This window comes from Rhineura floridana, chromosome 4 (assembly GCF_030035675.1).
Source record: "Rhineura floridana isolate rRhiFlo1 chromosome 4, rRhiFlo1.hap2, whole genome shotgun sequence".
Classification (NCBI taxonomy): domain Eukaryota; kingdom Metazoa; phylum Chordata; class Lepidosauria; order Squamata; family Rhineuridae; genus Rhineura; species Rhineura floridana.
The window spans coordinates 3,213,173-3,234,174 of NC_084483.1; the positions used below are offsets into that span (position 1 = coordinate 3,213,173).

At 40.8% G+C, this 21,002-nt stretch overlaps 1 protein-coding gene across 4 annotated transcripts in view; it reads right to left on the bottom strand.

Annotated features, from left to right (window-relative positions):
• The window catches only part of AFTPH (aftiphilin), a 57,208-nt gene that overhangs the window by 26,137 nt on the left and 10,069 nt on the right, over positions 1–21,002 (bottom strand). For all 4 annotated transcript variants that reach the window (XM_061622251.1, XM_061622254.1, XM_061622253.1 and 1 more), the window contains exon 2: positions 8,816–10,568. In XM_061622251.1, coding sequence (XP_061478235.1) covers positions 8,816–10,537 — 1,722 coding nt within the window. In that variant the 5' untranslated portion in view covers positions 10,538–10,568. The remainder of the gene's footprint in view (positions 1–8,815; positions 10,569–21,002) is intronic.

Sequence of the window (21,002 nt, forward strand, 5' to 3'; positions counted from 1 at the left end):
AAATGTAGTAACAATAAATAAATAAACCTAATAAGAAACCTCCATTACCCCCCTCACTCCACCCTGCAAACTCCTGTGTTATCTATGCATTCTGCATCATGTGTATACATGCTGCACAATCTGTGAAATTACTCTGCTGGTTAGTGCTAAATGGCATAAAGCTATTTTTGTATATTTAACAGAATTTACATACTGCTTGATTGTAACAGAACCTCTAAGCAGTTTACAAGTAATATTAAAATTATCATTAAAAACATTTAAAAACAATTAAAATAAGCACTAAAACTAAAAAGAGATTAAAACTGATCAACATCTATGCGTTTGGATAGATCTACCTACACAAAAACATTTTAAGCAGGTACCAGAAAGAATACAGCCAAGGTGCCTGCTTGATATCAATTGCCAGGGAGTTCCAAAGTGCAGATCCCATATGAAAGCATCAATTTCTTAAAAGTATAAAAAGTACTATGTGGCTCTTGAAACAGGGCCAGTTCTACAGACCAAAGCAGTCGATTGGGTACATATGGGTAAGGCGATCCCACAAGTAAACTGGTCCCAAGTTGTTAATAGCTTTATATACTAATAAGTAACACCTTGAACTTGGCCCACTAACCAATTGGCAGCCACTACAGATCTCTGAGCAGGGCTGTTATATGCTGACAGGGCCTCACTCCTGACAGCAATCATGTTGCAGCACTAACTGCAGCTTCCGTATCAAGTGCAAGGGAAACTCCATATAGAATGGTTTGTAGTAATCTAACCTTGAAGTCACCAATACATGAACTACTGTGGGTCAAGCTCCCCCAGTTCAGGAATGGTCATACCTATCATACCAGGCACATCTGGTAAAAGGCACTCTTAGACACTGAGACTACCTGAGCCTCCAGTGACAAAGCTGGATCCAGAGAAGCACCACCAGACTGGGTAGCTACTCTTTCGAGGGGAGTGCAACCCCATCCAGGACAGGCAATTGACTAATTTCTCAGATACAGACCACACACCTGTAGTGCCTCAGCTTATTTTCCCTCATCCATCCCACCACTCCGTCCAGGCACCAGTCCAGGGCCTGCACAGCCTCTCCCGATTCAGAGGACAGAGAAACAGAGCTGAGTGCCATGAGCATACAGATGGCACCTTACCCTAAAACTCCTAATGACCACTCCCAGATATTAAATAACGTTAGGGATAAAATAGTGCCCTGCGGAAACCCATAACATAACTGCCCCCAATTCCCATTCCACAAAGCCAGTCTAAGAGGACACCACGATCAACGGTATCAAAAGCTGCAAAGAGATCCACAGGATTCAGTTAAACAGTGGGTAAAAAATAAGGTGTTTAACTGAGGCTTAAAAACTTTTGATGGGTTATGAATCTGCCATGGAGTTCAGTTAGCACATGATTATACAAGTAGCAGCCTTACATTCAGCAGAACTGGAGAAAAAAATGAGTCAAGACCCTTTGCAAAAGACTTGGTGAATTGGGAGATTAAATGAGAACTTGCCACATGGCTGGGATTAACTCTGTGTCTTTTTTCACAAACCAATGCTAACAACAAGAATGTTGTTAGGACAGAAAGTGTGTTTTTAGCCAATGTCATTGTGGCTAATCAGGAAGTGGAAGCACAGAAAAATTCTGTGCTGCTTCTCAGGGTAGATACACAATTACTGTTCTGCCAGTTCCAGTGCTCCACCTCTTTTTTTCTGAAAACGGGGGCACACGATGCTAGTCAAACCCTGCCCCTTTTTATAAAACCTGGTGGAATAATCTTGAGTGCTTTAAAAAAAAGGTTCAGAGATTTTTCAACTGATCGGCAGATCAACCCATTTCCCCTCTATGTGTGGCCAATGGAAATGCTGTGCTACAGGCAACTAGTGTGCTCACAGCCTCTTTATGTGAAATTCTCAGTATTTGATGCTAGGAACAAAAATATATATATCATACAATTCTGAGAGGAAGAGATAGATTTTCCTGTGAGCAAACTTCACAGCCTATGAAGATCCCATTCCTATCTTTAGACCTCTTCATCTCACCTAAAGACTGAGGACCCTACATTACATTTTTCGTTATGAGCCGTTTTTGACCAGGGAACAGATTCCAAAAATGAAGATAAATATTACACAGAATCAAACATTTATATCAGCATAGTATCACTCAATCCTGATCATTATGGCCCCAACATAAATCTCCATTTTAAAAAGTGTATATAAAATATATCAATAAATAAGGTATCTATCTTTTTTCTAAAAATAAGTAACTTGCACAGAGTACTTCAACCTTGAGTCCCAAGGTTGATTGTAACTCCCATCATCCCCAGACAGTTTAGCCAGGGATTATGGGAACTGTAGTCCAACAAAATCTGGGGATCCACGGTTGAAAAAGGGTGCTTTCACCACCACCCCGACCATGCAAATATTCCTGAGCGTCTCGGCGGACCACTTTTTCTGCCTGTTGTAGCCATTGCAATGGGCTGTGCTAGGCGCTGCATGCTTTTAAATTATATTTGATTGCTTCTTTTATTCATGTTGTGTTTTACTGTATTAACATTTCAATTCCATCGAATTCAAATGGTAATACAATTAAATACAATATAAAAGAAGCAATAAAAAGATAATTCTTAGAACAGCAGTTAATCAAAGAGAGGCTAGGTAGGTTTGACATACACGTACTTTATTAAGACTGCTTTACATCAAGTATGGCTGCTATACGCAGGGGTTCTTAGAAAACTAGTTTTATTAAGTTTTTATTTCCTGAAATACCCATACTCGGTCTCATTTAACTTTTTAGTGCATCAGTTCATTGTTTCTAATTTTAGAAGTGATCCATTTATGACATGCACCCCCTTATTATTCTTGTTCTTATAAAGCCTGAACAATCTGCCGCTTTGTTAATGGAAGGAATGCCTTCTCCTCTGCAGACCTGCCCAACTATTAAGATCTTGGGATAAGGCCCTTCAGCTGGGCAACAAGTCGGAGGGTTTCTTCTGTTGTGGCACCGAGTCTGTGGGATAAAGGGACATGCCAACACTGTGAGTTGTTGGCACATCCTGAAAAGACATTCACCCAGACTTTTGCGGGTTACTGATACCAACCCTTGAGAGATTGTCTGGCTACTGTAGCTTTATTTTAGTCTGTTTATTTATTGTGGTATGTTCATTTACCTTGTTTTAATGTATTGTTTTCCGTAGCTGTATTTTACTGTTGAAAATTGCCTCGGGACTTATTTGAAGGGCATTGTAAAGGTATTTTAAATAAATAAAACATATAGCGAGGGGAGAATGTGACACAGATCTGGAGAATGAGGAAATGAGATGGTGTTCCTCTCTCTTTCCCTTCATAAAAGAATATTTAGAATGCAGAATGGAGAGGCAACTTATGTCCAAAGAACCGCTGGAAAAGTTGGGATTTAAAGACCTAATAGAAGAGAAATCAGAAACCCAACCTAAGACGTTGTAATGAAGAGAAACGAAAAGGGAGAAAATCCTGACCATCTCTTATGGAAAGCAGCAAATCTTCAGTAGTACATATTGTGCATTGTATATTTCAAATGTGATTGCAACATGAAGTGCGCCTTCAAAGAAAATGCTGTAACTGTTGGCCAAATAGAGGAGTTACAGTGCAATCCTATATGCTGTCTACTCAACAATAAGTCTCATTGAGTTTAATGGGGCTTACTCTCAAATAAGGGGATAGGATTACTGCAATCCTATCACCAATTTATTGGGAGTAAGCCCCAGCGAACTCAGTGAGAAGTACTTCTGAGTAGACATGTGCTGATACAAAACAAGCCTCCCCTCTGAAAAATGAAGTTTTGTAGGAGATACAGTAAATGGTTTTCTTTAGGGGTTTGGGGTGTTAATGGTTACTTTTTGTTTTTAAATAATTGTTTTATTATGTTCATCATGTTGAAAAGTTGTTTTTGGTTATTATATTTGTGATGTCACTGTTTTATTATTTTTTGTTATTAGGAAATTGTTTTTGCAATTGTTTTTGACATGTACTTTTGTTCACCTTGTTGTAAGCCGCCTTGAGCACAATTTTATGTGGAAAGGCGGCATACAAATAAAATGATGATGATGATGATGATTCTGAAATATTCCTATATAGGGCTGGGGAGGGACTTTTTAATTTTATGGCATGCATACTATCAACCCTGATTCCTTCCACCCCAGGCTATTGGGGAGAGGCTTAAACAGGTAAACTGTGTTCCTCTACCCTCCTCTTTCTTTTTTTGGGGGGGGGGCAAAGAGTTTTTTTCCATGAACACTCAAATACTGTGTCTCAACCATGGACTTAATTGAGAAATTAGCAGAGTCCATCTGACTTCTAGAGAGATGGTTTAAAGAAACCAGATGTTTTTACAGGGTTTTTTAAAGCTGTTTTTAATTTTTCTTTCAGTTGTACTGTTTTGCTATTGTGTTGTTTGCCACTCTGGGTTCCTTTGAGAGGAAGGATGAGATGGAAGTGAAGGGTCTAGCTGCTGCCGTATCTGTCCTGAGCCAATGTCAGCAGGTTGTGGTCAATTAGATAGAGGAAGAAAAGATTGCAAATGAACCCAGACAAGATGTGTGCAGGTCTGAAGGGAGATCACCCTGCCAGTGACTGATGGAGTCTTAGTGAGCCTATCAGGTATACACTCTAGGTGACTCCTCAAACAGGAGCAGCACCAGGTTCAGAAGGTCAGAGTTGTTGTTGGAAGTGCCTTCTTTGCTCTGTCACGAATGAGGAAGCCTTTTCCTATACAGTTTTATTTATTTATCTGTCATTACATTTATATCCCACCTTTCCTCCAGGGAGTTCAAGGTGGCATACAAACATGGTTCTCGCTTGCCAATTTTATCCTCACATTTTATCCTGTGAGATAGGTTAGAATGAGACACAGTGACTGGCCCAAGGTCACCCACATCAAGTCTTGCCACACTAATCCATGCTTCTGAAACTTCCAGGCTGATTACAGCAATGTGTCCTATGTGGGGCTGTCCTTGAAGGAAGCCTTGAAGCTTTGGTTGGCGATCACTCGTGGCCGAGTAAGATTGTCTTCCAAGATAATTTGGTTGGAAGACGCCTGTGCGTGAATTTGTTTTATGTGGGGAGATCGGCGCACAACGATCAACACACAATCTTGACAGAAAAAGACTTTGATCCAATGGCATGGGATACTACGACGATTGGAAGTCTTTTATCTGCTGCGACCTTCATCCACCCTCACAGCCGTTGTAACATACACATTGTTACCCTCCGCCTGTTCTGCTGTTGAGGACATTCTTGGATCGTTCTTTGTCTGGTTCCTCTCCCTTGACCTTACCGCCATGGTGACCCTGCTGGGAGCACATGACTCCCGACGGCGTCGCTCACAGGGTTCACTGGAACACACAAGCCCACTCACCACTACAAGGTGACGATCCAGCGAGGGCTTTACCAGGTGCAGAACAGTGGGGCACACCTCCCAGCAGGTACTGAGAGAGAGGTACATCTTCAATCTGTCTTTTACCAGGTGCACTGGTTGCAAATGTACTTCTGGGCAAAATTCAGGGTGATATTTAACCATTAACTGTCTTGCACAGCCTGGAAACATCCTCATGTTTCAAGGACGCTCTCTCCTAAGTCTAGTTGTAGGCCTTACTCGTTGTATTATGTTTGGGGCAGTGTGGATACAGATCGCTAAGAATCTGGTTTTCATGGTGACTGCCTTACAAAGCACTTCCTCCCTGGAGAAGTGAAGAAAGCTATCTGAATGTGTTCCTCTGGTGGTATTTCAGGAAGGGGGAAAGACATACCCCTTCTGTCAGGTTTTTGGTTCACAATCGTTTTTTCTGTAGCTGTTTTGCACTGCTGCTGTTGTTAGTTTTATTCTTGGTTTTTAAGTGTATTTTTCTTACATAAACTCCTCTGAATATTTTGAGAAGTAGCATATAGATATTTTAATAAGGAAACATAAAATGAATTCCTCAGAGAGAGAGATTTTAACATCTAATGGCGAACATTTCAGACTTCCTCCATCTACTGTCATTTCATTTATTTGTGAGGGTGGCCAAATAGAAGGCTTACTGAATTTTTACCACTGAGTCCCACATTATTCTCAAAAAATTAAAAATAATTCTGATGCCTTTGGAAAGTGGAATTTCACAAACTGGTGATATGAAGAGGTATCCCACCTGTGGGGAAATGCGATTTAGCCACATGAGCCAATTCACAAATCTGGTTGTAATTATACCACACATGTTGGCTCCCTTCCAACATTTAGGGTCATATTCAGCTGGGTGAAACTTTCTACCATCACCAGCAGATTTTGCTTCATCCTGCATATAGCAACAGATGTGCTCCACTGGCTGGCCAAAAGACCTCAGTAACTTTAGTCACTGCCATGGGTAGAGAGAGTGAGTATGTGTGCCGGGAGAGGGAGAGGGAGAGAGGGAGAGGAAGAGAGAGGGGGGGAGAGGGAGAGAGGGGGAGAGAGGGAGAGAACTGGTTTGAAACCATCCTCCATTCCTGAAATAAGACTTCCAGCTCCAGAAATTATGTACAATGATATCTGTATCACTACACTAATGGAACACATGAAATTGAAATTCAAGTCATTTTAATGTGGATTTTCTACTAACAGAAAATCTCTGCTACTTATGGTAGGGCCATTTCTAAGAGGAACGTAACCCTAAATCTCAAGACATTTTTGTTTAGTGCAAGCTTTTGTGAAAGACTTTGCACAGGTTCTTTACAATACATTTTTATGGCTGAGAGTTTTTAATTTTGTACATTACGGCAAGTACTTCGCTTATTCACTTGTCTCTTAAATTGCAACACAACATCCACACACACACACACCCCAATATACTGTGGGGCTGCACTGTGAGAAGAAATGCTCGCAAGAGCTTACTGAAAAGCACTACATTTTTGCCTTTTCTTTTTTCAAGTCACTGTGCTTTTTGTGGTGCATATCAAATACCTCCTGTATTTAAAATCTGAAGTTTACTGTAGTCCAATTTCTTCTTCAGATTCATTGAAAAATCTAAGTTCTATAGCCTGTTAGCTTTATTGGCTGCAAGCATGATTAATAAACTTTAAGCTGTATAACCCTTATCTACTCGTTTTAGACATTGACCAGTTTTTAAAAGGAAAGAGCACTCTTTTCTAAACATGGTAAAAAAGAACACTGTGGATTAAATCAAATTTTCTTCCGCTGAATGAAATGGAGGATGGTCGGGTCACAGAGCAGTTAGCACTGGAAGAAGCATTCTATATACGTTCCAACATACAGCACAGAAACCCAATCTAGGCTTAAATTATCTTTGCATCCCAAAATTCCATGTCTTTATGGAGGACAGTTTAATAGAAACATTAAGACCACAAAGATTTATCTTGGTTTTTTTCAGAGAAGTTGTATTTCATCTCATCTGCAGTGTTCCTAAGTATACCTAAAACAAGTATTCCTGGCAAATTACATCAGTGGTACAATCATATGTGCAATTATCTGGGAGTAAACCCAATTCAACAGAATAGGCATGGTCAGTAGTGTAGTTGAAAATTCAGAAGTGCAGCGTCCCTTTATGATAGGCACAGCCCCACCCCCTTCTAAGATTACAGAATAATCTGGCCAGGCTTGACTGCTGCTTTCTGCTTCTCTATCGCTGTCACCATTTGACTGTCCTTTCTCACTATCAGACATATTGCTTGAATTATGAATTCACTGTCTATATGTTTATCTCCTGCTGCTACCAAACTACCAGATGATGTAGTTGGGATGCTATCATTAGAATTCATTGTCTTTTCTTCTACAGTTACAGAATTCTCACTCTCTGCAACTTGGCTTTTTGATGTAGGAACTAATAGCAACTCCTTTTACTCTGATTGGTGCCAAACAGCAGGAAACAACAAGTGAAGCAAGTTGGAAGGCTCATCTCCGGGGCTACCACACTCCCCATTCATGCTGATTGGCCCGTAGGATGCTGGAGATATAGGGACCCTGCTGCGACCTGGCTCCCAAAAAAGTAAGGGGTCTAAGACCCCCTGAGACCCTGGATGACTACACCTCTGGGCATGATCCCAAATGCTGCGCAATGTAAACATACTATGTTTTTCCCCAGTGCCTCTCCTACTGCTGGCCTTAATGCCCCCCCCCGGCCTAAAAAGCTGCTTCTGAGGTTGAAGGGTTCACCAAAGTTACACTTAATGCAGCACAAAGGTCTTCAGCCAGAGGGGCATTTGTTGCTCTGTGAGGGACTGCGGCTGGAAAGGAAAACAGGCAATATCCAACCCACCCCTATACATGTGCATGCAGAGGCACTTTCAAACAGCCTGAAGTGCAAGTGGAATCTTGCCAGAAGGACTAACTCCCCAGTAAAAATGCACAGTATTGGGTTGCAAGAGTACTGAGGGAGGTGTGAAGGGTGGCAACACGAGATCAGGCCTAGTCAGTGGTGGCCTCATACTTATGGAATGCTCTCCCCGGGGAGGCAAGCCTAGCGCCTTCATTATTTATTTTTAGGCACCAGGCAAAAACATTTCTCCCAGGCATCTAGGTCCCAATTTTGGAATGCTTTTGGAGGGCTCTTGATGTTATAGCTTCTTTAGTGGCTGGGTTCTTCCACTGCTGTTAAGTTTATGTGTTTAACTTTTTTGTTTTGTTTAAGCTTTTACACTGGTTTTAACTTTTTTATGGATTGCAAGTCAGTTTGCGTTCACTTTCGTGAAGAAAAGCAACTAACAAATTTAATAAATAAAATAAAATAAATAAATACTGTTAGGTACACCAGTGAAGCTTGTAGATTTCTCATAACGATAAAAACATACCATAAACATCAGAAGCAAATTATAGTAGTTACCCGAGCTGAAGCTGGCAAGTCCTGCAAAGATGTTACAGAAACATTGTCGGGTGTATGAGTCACTGAATCTTCAACACCAAAAGTTGTGCCTGTCCTATGCGATGGCCATTCATCTTTTCCATGATGACATTCCACCACTTGTTCATCTCCAAAAGCAGCCCACAAGCAGCTCTCTTTCTGCTCAGCCTCAAAAGCATTCCACTCTGTAGCTTGGTTACCACCAGCAGAACTGAAGTCTGAAAACTCATCAGAGTCCGGAAACTTTTTTGCCACAGAACCAAAGTCTCCAAACTCACTGTCATCTCCATTTTCCAATTCTGCAAGACGCTGTACTGTCATGTTAGAACCAGTATCAGCTTTTCGACATTCATCCGTGTTTGAAATCTCATCTGGTTGAGAAAAAACTCTCTGATGAACACCACTTCTATCTCTGAGGTCACTACATCCATTACTTTGTTTACCGATGCTTTCAGAAGGGATTTGAAAGTGTTCTTGGCTTGCAGAAGCTTGAGTAATATCAAGAGATCCATTGCTGACACTGCCAAATTCACCGAAATCATCTTCATTTAAACCACTGCATGATGCATGTCCAGTGCCACTTTCACTATTCTTAATCACTTCAGAAGCATACATGTTCTCTTCTGTAGGAAGACATTGAAGACTTTGAACTCCACCTACATTAAGATTTAATATATTTGTAGTATTATTGGTCCGTAAAAATGTATTTTCTTTACTGCTTCCAGCATCACACTCCCTTTTTCCTTCCATGTTTTTAGTTGTGCCTACTGAATTCAAATTTGTTTGCATGGAAGAAACAAAGTCATTATGTTCGAGTGCTGTACAACCCTCCTCAGCTTTGAAGTCTTCACTGATCATTAAATTAATTTTTGAAATATAAATCTGTTCACCTTCAGTGCAAGTTTCCCCTTCATATTCACAGGTGCTATCTAAAGTTGTTTCCTTCATGGAGCCCCCCTGTCCATTTATAATATTGCTTTCCTGTACATGCACCACTTCTCTTTCACCAGAATTTGTGCATATTTTATTTCCTATTTCTTCTGCCAGGGTTGTTTGTTTATTTGAGAACGTGGCAAAGTCTGCAAAATCCTCTGCTGCTGCTGTTGGAAAAGAATCTAAACTTAATTCAGAACTGTGAGTGCTTATCATTTTTAATCCCTTTGAGTCACCAGTACTGTCCACATCTTCCACTCCTTGAGAACTTGCCGTGTCCAGTGCTGCAAACCCATTTGTCAGAACGTCTGGGCATGGCCGTTTCTCACCATTACAGGTTTCTACTTGCTCGTCCTGACTTAGAACTTTCATATCAGTCCTAATAATTTCAGAGTATGACGACTCTAATTTCGCAGTTCTCTTTACTTCTGCTGGATGAATACCATCAAGTGATAAACTTGAATTTCTGTACTCACATTTTTCTTTGCTACTATCAGGAGGAAGTTCTTTAACACTTTCTTCATTATTAGCATATGCAACAGTAGTAAAAGCTATAATGCCATCCACATTGCCTGAGTAATCAGAGTTATATGAAGATTTACGTTCTTCCTTTGAACTGGAGTAATCTGATGCAAAGTCAAAGCCTACAGTACTTCCAGCACCAGAAAACCCACCAAAATCACCAAACTCATCTTCCTCTTCCTCCTCCTCAGCTCCATTATCTAGTGGCGGTGGTGATGAAGAGTACATTCGGATGATATCTGATTCCATTGTTCAGTCCTTTATGAAGGTTAATTTGCACCTAGAATTAAAAAGGAAAAAATATTTCAACATGCTAAGCTTAAAATGCTGCCCATTACACTGCTGTAAACTATAACATAACAGAAATCTTAAAACAATTTACTGTATTTTACTGTATGCAGTAAAACACGAAACTGTAAATGCACACCTTAAGTGTCAATTGGAAGATGCTGTTAAAAACACGTGCCCCCTCCAATGTCTGATATCCAAGATTCCTGCTGACAAACCACAAATTCCCTTGGAATCATATTTGCCCTAACTACATGGGACATGGTTTAATAATTCACAAATAAGCCACTTGCTACTGCTTCCATTCAATTGCTTTATTTGTGATATTCAAAGACTTATGATGCTACAAGTAGGTCAAAATGTTACAGTACATCCCTGTTGTATATTACCTGAATCTGTGACTGAGGGGGTTGGGGGGGAAAAGTTAGTATCAAAGACAGACTTGGGTCTTATATCACGTGCAGTTTTTAAAAAAATGTTTAAAAGTGCAACCGGCCTGCATGCAAGTCAATGGTACATGAGGCTTCTGCACGCAACTGAGTGGTTAATTTAACCTTGGAGGAAGTTTAAAGGGACAAATTAAGTAGATTGACCTTTGTGACAACCTGAGAGATATGAGGTATTTTTGACAGTCTCACATTTGAACTGCAGTATTACAGTGGACTACACTTGCTAGGCTGCTGTAAGCTATTCTCTCTCAGCACAGTCCTCTAACCTGTAATAGGGTATAACACTCATTTATATGGCAGGTTGTTGCATAGTACTCTCTCATCCTAACCTGCAATGTGGGGATAAAATTAAAGCTAAAGTAATTCAACTGTGTTATTCATTATCAGATCCAGTTCAAGATGCAAAGATGCAGCTGAACAAAAATGCAGGATTGTTGTAATGAAACAGAGCTGCAGGGTTGTCATGCGCCATTCTCTCATAGCCATAGCTCTTTCTAACCTGCAATACAGACAGCACACTGCATTTGCTTTGGAATTTGAAGTAGCAGCTGCAATTATCACTTCCATCTCCCATCTACACAATGAGACGGTGATTTCTGTACCCTTTTAATCTTCTCTTCTTCCATTTCCTCTCATTCCACTCCATTCCTTCTCCCACCCAGCTGTCAACACCCCCCCCATTCTGTTGCAGGATGGGTTTTTTTTGCCACTTCCTCCCTCAACATTCCATGCCGCTGAGCAAGACCAGATTAAGATGGTTGTGGGCCCTGGTGCAATTCCCCACAATGGGGTTTCTGGTTTGAGTCTATTTTTTTACTAACCTGTGAACACACCTCATTGTTTTTATTTTGCAAACTATATTACTGACAGAAAAAAGCAAAGCATTTTTTACCCCACACTTCAGCCAAAAAAGGTTTCCAGAGCGGCTTGAAAAGATCAGTAATAAGACAAGTCATAATAAAACCTGAAATATTTTAAAAATCAGCCATCTCTTTCCCACACACTTTTGTCACTTTTCCACAGAAGTCACACACAAACCTCATTATGCAAAGTCTAAGTCTAACCCTGTTCAGATTAAATTTAGCCAAACTCTTAACTTGTACACAGAGAACACTATAAATCGCTTCCTATCCCCAAACCTCCAAACGTTCTCCTCATTTATTAGATTGATTTTTTTGGGGGGGGGGGGAGGGAGATAACCAAAAATAAGGCTGTACTATATTAATTACAAATGTACATAGTATTCTCTGACCTGACTGACGGCTGCTGCTGAGTCTTGGCAAACTACAGAGATAAACTAGGACAGTGGTTCCCAAGCTTTATGAGTACAGGACCCCCTTTCTATCCTCAAAAATTTTCATGACCCCCACATGCTAATTGTTGCAATTTTAGTCTCTGTTAATTGAAAAAATACATAAGGAAGCATTAAACAATGTCACTTTTTATTCATCACAAAAACCAAAGATGATGATATTTATTACCTGAGCTTCACCAGGAGATCCCAGGACAGGTTACAGCAATATAAACAACTTTTACCAAATTTTGAAGGAAATGAAAGGAAGGAGATAAAGGTAAACTACTTAGAGTGGTGAACAGATCCTGGCTGATACCAGGACATTTGGACACTGGTTTTAAGTGTTCTACCTTCATACAACAATGCCTCCTCTTCAGCACTCTGTTCAGGAAGCTCCATATGATGACGACGACAACAACAACAGTAAGTCTAACAGACAGAATGTCAACAGGTGAAGCTTTTCCTATAATTGTATTTTCATACTAGAATAGGTTTAATTTAATTTCTGCTTAATTTCTACCTGGCAAACAGCTATAAAAGACACAAGAGACCTGATCTCCCCCAATGCCAACCCTAAACTATGCATAGAAATTAAAAGTAAAAACAAAATTTGGGCAACTTAACGTATTTTAACATATTTAAAAATATATTTAAAATGAACATATACAACTGTATAAAAACACACTCAAAGCTTTGATAAATAGAAACAAAAATACACCAAGCATGTGCAATTTCACATTTTTAAAACTTAGTTCACCCATCCTTTTTTGCTCACTTGCTGCCTTGGGTCAGCCACTAATTCTCAGCCTAACCTACCTCATATGGCTGTTGCTCCACCGAATTCTCCAGGATTTACTTCTGAGTAGACCTGGTTAGGATTGCAGCTTAAGGCTGCACTCCAATACGTGCCTACTCAGAAGTAAGTTCCATTGGGTTTAATGGGACTTACTCTCAGGTAAGTGTGTACTGGATTGCAGCCTAAGTCCTTGTATTATAGATATAATTTTTTATTCCCTTTAACCTGAATAATGCATCTTTTTTGTATAAAGCCACATGCTCCCCATCCAAAAGTAGTACAGCTTCAAAGCTTCAACAAAATCTTAGTCTGGTCTAACTACTGCAGTTTGATTTACCTGGGAGTAAGCCCCATTCATATGAAGAGACTTACTCCTGAGTAGACATATATACATGGTACCGTAAGTTAACTATACACTGAATTTTTAATGAGTGCCCAAGTGTGTATTCATGGGGGGATGTTCCGGGACTCCGTTCTGTTACTTTTTTGTCAGGTGACCCCCTCCTGGGGTCCCTCTATCGCTACAGCCAGAGCCAATCAACTTGATTGATCTTTCCTCACTGCCGCTGACAAAAGGGGGGGGTAAATAAACCCAGCTGGCCCTGTCTTGATACACTCACTGAAGTGCTGTGCTGCTCAGCAATCTGCGTGGCAGGAACTGACTGTGCCAGCTGGAAGGAAGGAAGGGGAGGCAGAAGCAGCTGCATGAACCAGCCATTAATTATTTTTTAAAATTAATAAATATTTCTTCTTTTGGCTCTTTGCAACCCCACTGGAATGACTTTGTGACCCCAGGTTGGGAACCACTGGACTAGGAAACACAAACTAGACCCTGAGATTTCTGTGTCCTGGTGTTGAAACAATTGACTTGTCAATCATAGCTCTGACTTCACTCATTGACTAAAACACTGAAAAGGTGGGAAAAGCAAGGTTGGCTCATCTGACTGCATGTTTTGCTTCCTAACTTCCTTAATGCTGACAATTTGGCCTTGCCACTGAGTTCGTATGAGCTGTTTGGGGGAGGTTTTCTCACCATTAGGGGTTTTTCCTAAAGATTATTTGCACTACTGTCAACGTTAAGGTTCTTCCAAGTCTGCTGGCGCCTGCTTTGCCTGCTGCTGTTTGGCTACATAATGGTGGGCGCTGTTCCCCTGTAGTTTGGAAAAAGTCAACATGCATGCAAGAGAGGCACAGCTCATTTTTGCTACTACTGGAACAGACACAGCAGGTCCAGAAATAATTGGACTACATGGTGTCAAAAAGGAGAATTTTGTAAGAAACTAAACAATACTGCCATATCATTTTGCCCTAATCTGTTAAAGACAGAAGTCATTTTACTTTTTATATAATACATATACCTGTCCCCCAACATTCTTTCTCAACTTCTTGTCACTGGCTCCATTTGCAAGTTAACAATAAATTTCTGGATGGCACCACAATGGATACCCCACCTAAAGTGTACACTGGCATCATACAGCCCCAAAATATCTGGGCTGGTAGCTTTGACTATCAAATCAAGAAGGTTTGGACCCTACATAGACAACATGAATTCACTCCCCACGCCCATCATACTGATTAAGATTAGTCTAACAGCAATATATCATTGCTGTATGTCATTCAGACTATGAGGACATGTAGAGGGCAAGAGTTCTCCCCACCTTCCTCCAGTTACAGCAACAGAAGGCAGGAGTTTCTCACTGGGTAGGTTCTCTCACATTATTCAGCTGCTTTGCCTAGAGACCCAAAAGACTGAGCCAATTAGTCTGAAATATTTTATCTTTTACAGGGCATTTTATACTTTGGTTTTGTTTACAGATTTTCTTATGAGGATGGATTGGGCTAAAATATTAGGTGTGACAAACCATGAGCAAAGTCCCACTCATTGAACACTCTCACAGGAAGTAGAGATTTTCACTATTTCCCCCCTCCCCCTGAGAAGTTCCTTCACAGGGTTGGTGACCTTCCTTCATAGAATGGGAGGCGATACTTGGGCAACAGGAGAGAAAAAAAGTAAGTGAAAATTTCCCTCCGTCTTCCTGTAGGAGCCTCCACTGAATCAGAGTACCTTGCATGAACAGAAGATGCCTCTTTATAGAAGGAACTGTTCTGGATTCAGCCCAATAGAATATAATTTTTATTTCAAGCACCAAGGAAAATGTTTCAGGCAAGAACAATTATGAAAATACACCCAACATGAAAACCGTGTCTGCACATAAGATTCCTAGTGAGTACATGCTACATTTCATTTCAAAGCATTTTATATACTTTCACTACTAGAGCCAATTCCCTGAGAAATAAAATACATACACAGGACAAAGAAAAGCTCTTTAAAATTCAAACTTCCCTACCCAGTTCTGCAGGTCACAATGCAAGGCTCAGGTAAGTTATAATTTAGTGTTCTCAAATGCTTTGCAAGTCTAGAGCGCTCTTGAAATTCACTGGGTTATGCTATTAAAAATTATTAACTTGGATCTCTAGTCCCAAATGTATTAACATTATAAAAGCTTGAAGAAATCAAAGCTTATAACTAACATCCTCATCCAAGAAGAATAATCCGACTAGCACAATATTTCACATACTAAGTTTAGTCAGCAAAATATGTGTCTGTAACAGATGTAAAGCAAACACACAACTTTAAGTAAATCCCACATCTTTTTCTACTTGTTAAAATGTTTTGCTTACATGTTATGTAATAAGCATTAGTTTCTTTCAACAAAAGTGTCTTACTCTGAAGGAAAAGTTTTCTTGCTTATGTTTACTCACAGGCCTTCAAAAGCCAAGAATCATATCTGCCAGAGGTGGACTGGCTGACTGGTTGGTATATTTAATTCACACCTCCCTAAGGGAAGGTTCTATGCCAACTTTGTTGAAGGGGGCAGTGACAAGACCTTTGTTAAAAAAGCCTTCATTAGACCCTGCAGATCTTAACAACTTCCGCCCAGTCTCTAATCTTCCCTTTCTGGGCAAGGTGATAGACAGGGTAGTGGCTGCTCAGCTCCAAGTTTTCCTGGATGAATCGGACTATCTAGCCCCTTTTCAATCAGGCTTCAGGCCTGGTCATGGGACAGAGACTGCCTTGGTCGCCTGCTTGATGACGTACGCCGGGCATCAGACAGAGGGACCTGTTGGTGCTGCTGGACCTCTCGGCGGCCTTCAATATGATCGACCATGGTATCCTTCTGGCTGTCTAGCAGGGATGGGATTGGGAGGCACTGTTTTACGGTTGCTCCGGTCCTACCTGACGGACAGGACCCAGAAAGTGGTGCGCCTACTACTCGACCACCTGGCCATTGACCTATGGGGTACTGCAAGGTTCCATTCTGTCTCCCATGCTCTTTAACATTTATATGAAACAGCTGGGAGAGGTCATCAGGAGATTTGGAGTACAATGTCATCAATATGCTGATGACACTCAGCTCCATCTCTCCCTACCACCTGATTGCAGGGAGGGAATGCTCATCGTAAACTGGTGCCTGGAGGCTGGAAGTGGGCTAACAAACTGAAACTTAATCCAGACAAGACGGAAGTACTGCTGGTCAAGGGAAAAACTGCAGCAGGGCGGGGTTGCAACCCGTTCTGGTTGGGGTTGCACTCCCCTTGAAGGGGCAGGTCTGCAGTTTGGGAGTCCTCCTGGATCCTGCCCTGCTGCTTGAATACCAGGTGGCTGCGGTAGCCAGGAGTGCTTTTGGCCAACTCAAATTGGTCTACCAGCTGCGTCCATTCCTGGAGGTAGTTGACTTGGCCACAGTGACACATGCATTGGTGACATCGAGGGTTGATTACTGTAACTCACTCTATGTGGGGCTGCCTTTGAAAATGGTTTGGAAATTGCAGTTGGTTCAAAATGCAGCAGCCAGAATGTTAATTGGAGCACGGCGCAGGGAGCATATCACCCATGTGCTTTATCGACTCCACTGGCTCCCAATTTGTTTTCAGGCCCAATTCAAAGTGCTGGTTCTGACCTTTAAAGCCCTAAACGGCCTTGGTCCAATGTACCTGAGGGACCGGTAACACCCATATGTACCTACCCGGGATTTAAGATCATCTGCTTCTGGTCTCCTCTGCGTGCCTGGAGTGAAAGATGTTAGACTGACAGGCATGAGGGAGAGAGCTTTTTCAGCTGTGGCCCCCAAGCTTTGGAATACCCTACCCTAAGAAGTCCGCTCTGCTCCCTCCCTGTTGGTTTTCCGGAGACTTCTGACAACGATCTTGTTCCGGAGAGCCTTTGGGAAGGACTGAAGGTACAGCCCGACACTGATTTTATGCCTTCTATGTTAAATTTTACCTTTGTAGTCCCTTTGGTACCACCCCTATATATATGTATATATGTGTGTATATATATACAGTATATTGTATTTTATGTATTTTAATTGTATTTTATGTATTTCAATTTATTTTAATGTTTTTGTGATTTTACTGTTTACAATTTTATTATGTACGTGTTTGATTTTATTTTTGTAAGCTGCCCTGAGTGCACTATTATAGGGTAGAAGGGCAGGATAGAAATATTTTAAATAAATACATAAAATAAAACAAACATGATCACCAGTGAGATTATTCTCCCTCTTCCCTACCCTCATCTAATACTATAATAGACTTCTTGATTTTGAATATACTGCTAATATTTATTTAGTCTGCTTATTCAGCTCACTTGACTCAATAGGGCAGGATGCAAACTTTTATTTACCTACTATATTTATATATTTCTACTTATAAAGGATTGGGAACTGCATGTTCAGCACCTCATTGTACAAGTGTAAGCTTCCTCCCTGCAAGCTCACATTGTGAGATGACGTTTCAGTAGATAACACACATGTGCTTCATGTTCCACTTTATGTAGCAAAAGTTGTCTGCCACAGGCAGCGGCAGCTTGTCAAATGGTAAGCTAAAAACTAAAAGGCTGCAACCACTTAGCAACTACCACTGGGGAAAAGGACCAAACATCCTCAGCTGCAAGCAATGGGGGCTGCTCCAGTATTAGCATGTAGGTATGCAGCTAGCGATTAACATGCCTGTATGACAATGATCATACAGCCCCCATACCTGGAAAAAAATATAAAATTGTTCCACTGTTAAGAAGGGCAGGGAGTTAAAATGGGAGAAGCAGGTGTTGCTATGGTTTAAAGGTTGAACTAATCTAGGTTTCTGGCAGCTCCACATTTTACTTCTTAATGAAAGGTAATGGAATTTGTCCTTGACTGGTCAACCTCTAAATTGCTTGCTTGGGCATATTTATTTATTTAGCTATTTCACATTAACATTGGCGCACAAATACCAGGGACAACCCTTCTCACTCTCTCTCTCACACTCTCTCACACTCTCTCACACTCTCTCACACACTCTCACACACTCTCACACACTCTCTCACACTCTCTCGCTCTCGCTCTCGCTCTCTCTCGCGTCCGGACAACTCCCATTTCTTCTCACCCAACATAACAAAAGAACTAGTGCAAAGAAATTTCACTGTTAAAACCCATCCAGAACAGGTTAACTGTAAATTCCCAGTGGTCCTTGATATGAACTAAGTTGCTTTCCACAAGCAATAATACATAGTCCTTCTTGATTTAAAGATTAATTTGCTTTACCTTCCTATACCAGACACACACATGCTATATTTCATAAATACTTTAGAAAAAAAGATATTTTGCTATACTCATCTCCTAATATGTTTGCATATAAATAATAGGCAATATCCAATGTCACACAAACAGATGCAACAAGTTTTCCCTTCTTCTCCTTCCCCTTTCAATCCCCCCCCGCACCCCGCACCCTTTCCATGTATGATGATTGGCTGAGCGCTTGAGTGCCTGAAGGTATAAATGAGAGGATGACAGTTGTGCTGAGAGGGGGTTTTGGAGGGGTGGATTGGATTTAGGTGGATAGTGAGGCAGGTTAATTATGACTAAGAAATGTAAAGAGTAACACGTATGTTGACTGAACCTTTAAGTAATCTTGTTATTCCCTGTGTAAATAAAGAAATAATTCTTGGTTTACCAAAACGCCTGATCCTTGACTGGGTTTCACAGACCAGGAGGGTGGGCAGGGCATATACCAAGGTTGGGAAACAGTATCAATGGTGGCAGCGGTGAAGCGATAGTGTAACATCAGCAGGTATCCAAAACTATCCAGGGCTGTAATCTTTATAGGCACAAAGATACAGGGCGGTTGAGGCCTGTAAGCAAAGCAATATTGCTTACAGAGAGTGTCAGGTGGTGGTGCCTAGCAGTGGGATCTTAAGAGATCTGTGCTAGGCCGGTGGGAGAACCGTTAAGAGACCAGGACCCTGAGGTGGGACCATGACAGGGTGGTGACCACAGAAGGAGTCCTGACAGTCAACCCTCCAGAGAAATTGAGGGGGTGTAGGGAGCTGTAGGGGAAAACTGAGGAACCCAAGTCCTTTACTGTGAGCAGGTCTGATCCTCAAGCAGGCTGACACTATTGGATATTACCCATTAATTCTTTCAGCATAGGTATATTAAAATTATCAGCAACTATACACACACCCACTTAAAAACTCTTTATATTTTGCAAGTTATAATTTGCAAAGTTTCACTCACTAGTCTGAAGACGGGCTTTACACCATATATTATCTTGCATTACTTCACTAGTGGAAATGTAATCAATCAAGATCAAATTTCAATACTACTTATCAAATTTATTCACACAAATAGACCTCAATTACAGACAAGCATACACTTATTTTATTTATTTATTTATTTTTAAAACTTATATACCACCCGACTAGCAATAGCTCTCAGGGCGGTGAACATAGATACAATAAAATACAATATAACTTGACTTTTTGCAGCTCTTTCCTGCACAGTAGCTGCTCTGAACTGAAGCCCCAGTGGCTTCAAAGCTATAGTGAAGTGAAACCACAATATAATGGACTTCATATTTAGTTCTCTTTAACTCTCAAAGTTTCAAAAGAATAAAAAGTAAAAACATGATCTCAAAATTCAAACTGTGGTTTAATCTTGAGTGTTATAACTTGTTAGGCAGTCTATCAATTTCAGAAAACAATCAGGTAAAATATATATATATAAATGAGTAAGGTTATAAAACCCAGCTTTTTTATTGCACAGGCAAGTCAAACCAAGCCAAGTATTGAGAAGTCAGACAAGCATTAGAAATCATGTTTCAAATACTTTTGTTTGTGAACCTGACAACTGATTACTGATAAACTACTTTGGATTCAAGCTCTGAAATGGAATAAGATAGTTTGGTAAAAAATTGATGTCAGCAATATGTTACTCCCATTTTTAATAAGTGAGATGAAATGTGCAGGAGGAAGACTGAGAAGAGTTTGAGATGGGAACTTTTGGGAGGAAACAAGATTATTCATCTCTAATTTACCTTCATTTTGCATAATTTTATGTACCTCTCAATATGTGGCTTGATTCACTTGCATGAGTCATTTACAATGATATGATCTGTGTACAACTTTCCAAAATGCACCTGCTCTCTGTTGCACACTGATGGGACTGCTTAAGCTGATTGGGGGGGAGAAGAAGGGAGTTAACCTAGTTGCCGCATCATAAGGGGTGCATGTAAGGGCCATTTTGATATTTCTGTATTTATTGTTCTAAGCTAGGAGTGCTAATCATGTTTTATTCAAGGGCCACATTGACAGTCAGCCACCATTCCAAGGGCTGCATCCCAGTGGTGGACATGACCAATAAACACTCACACGCACACACACACACACACACTTGAAGCTACAAACTGGGTGCGGTCATCAGGAGTTTTGGAGTGCGTTGCCATCAGTACGCTGATGACACGCAGCTCTACTTCTCCTTTTCACCTTCTTCAGGTGAGGCTGTTGATGTGCTGAACCGTTGCCTGACCGCGATAATGGACTGGATGAGAGCTAATAAACTGAAACTC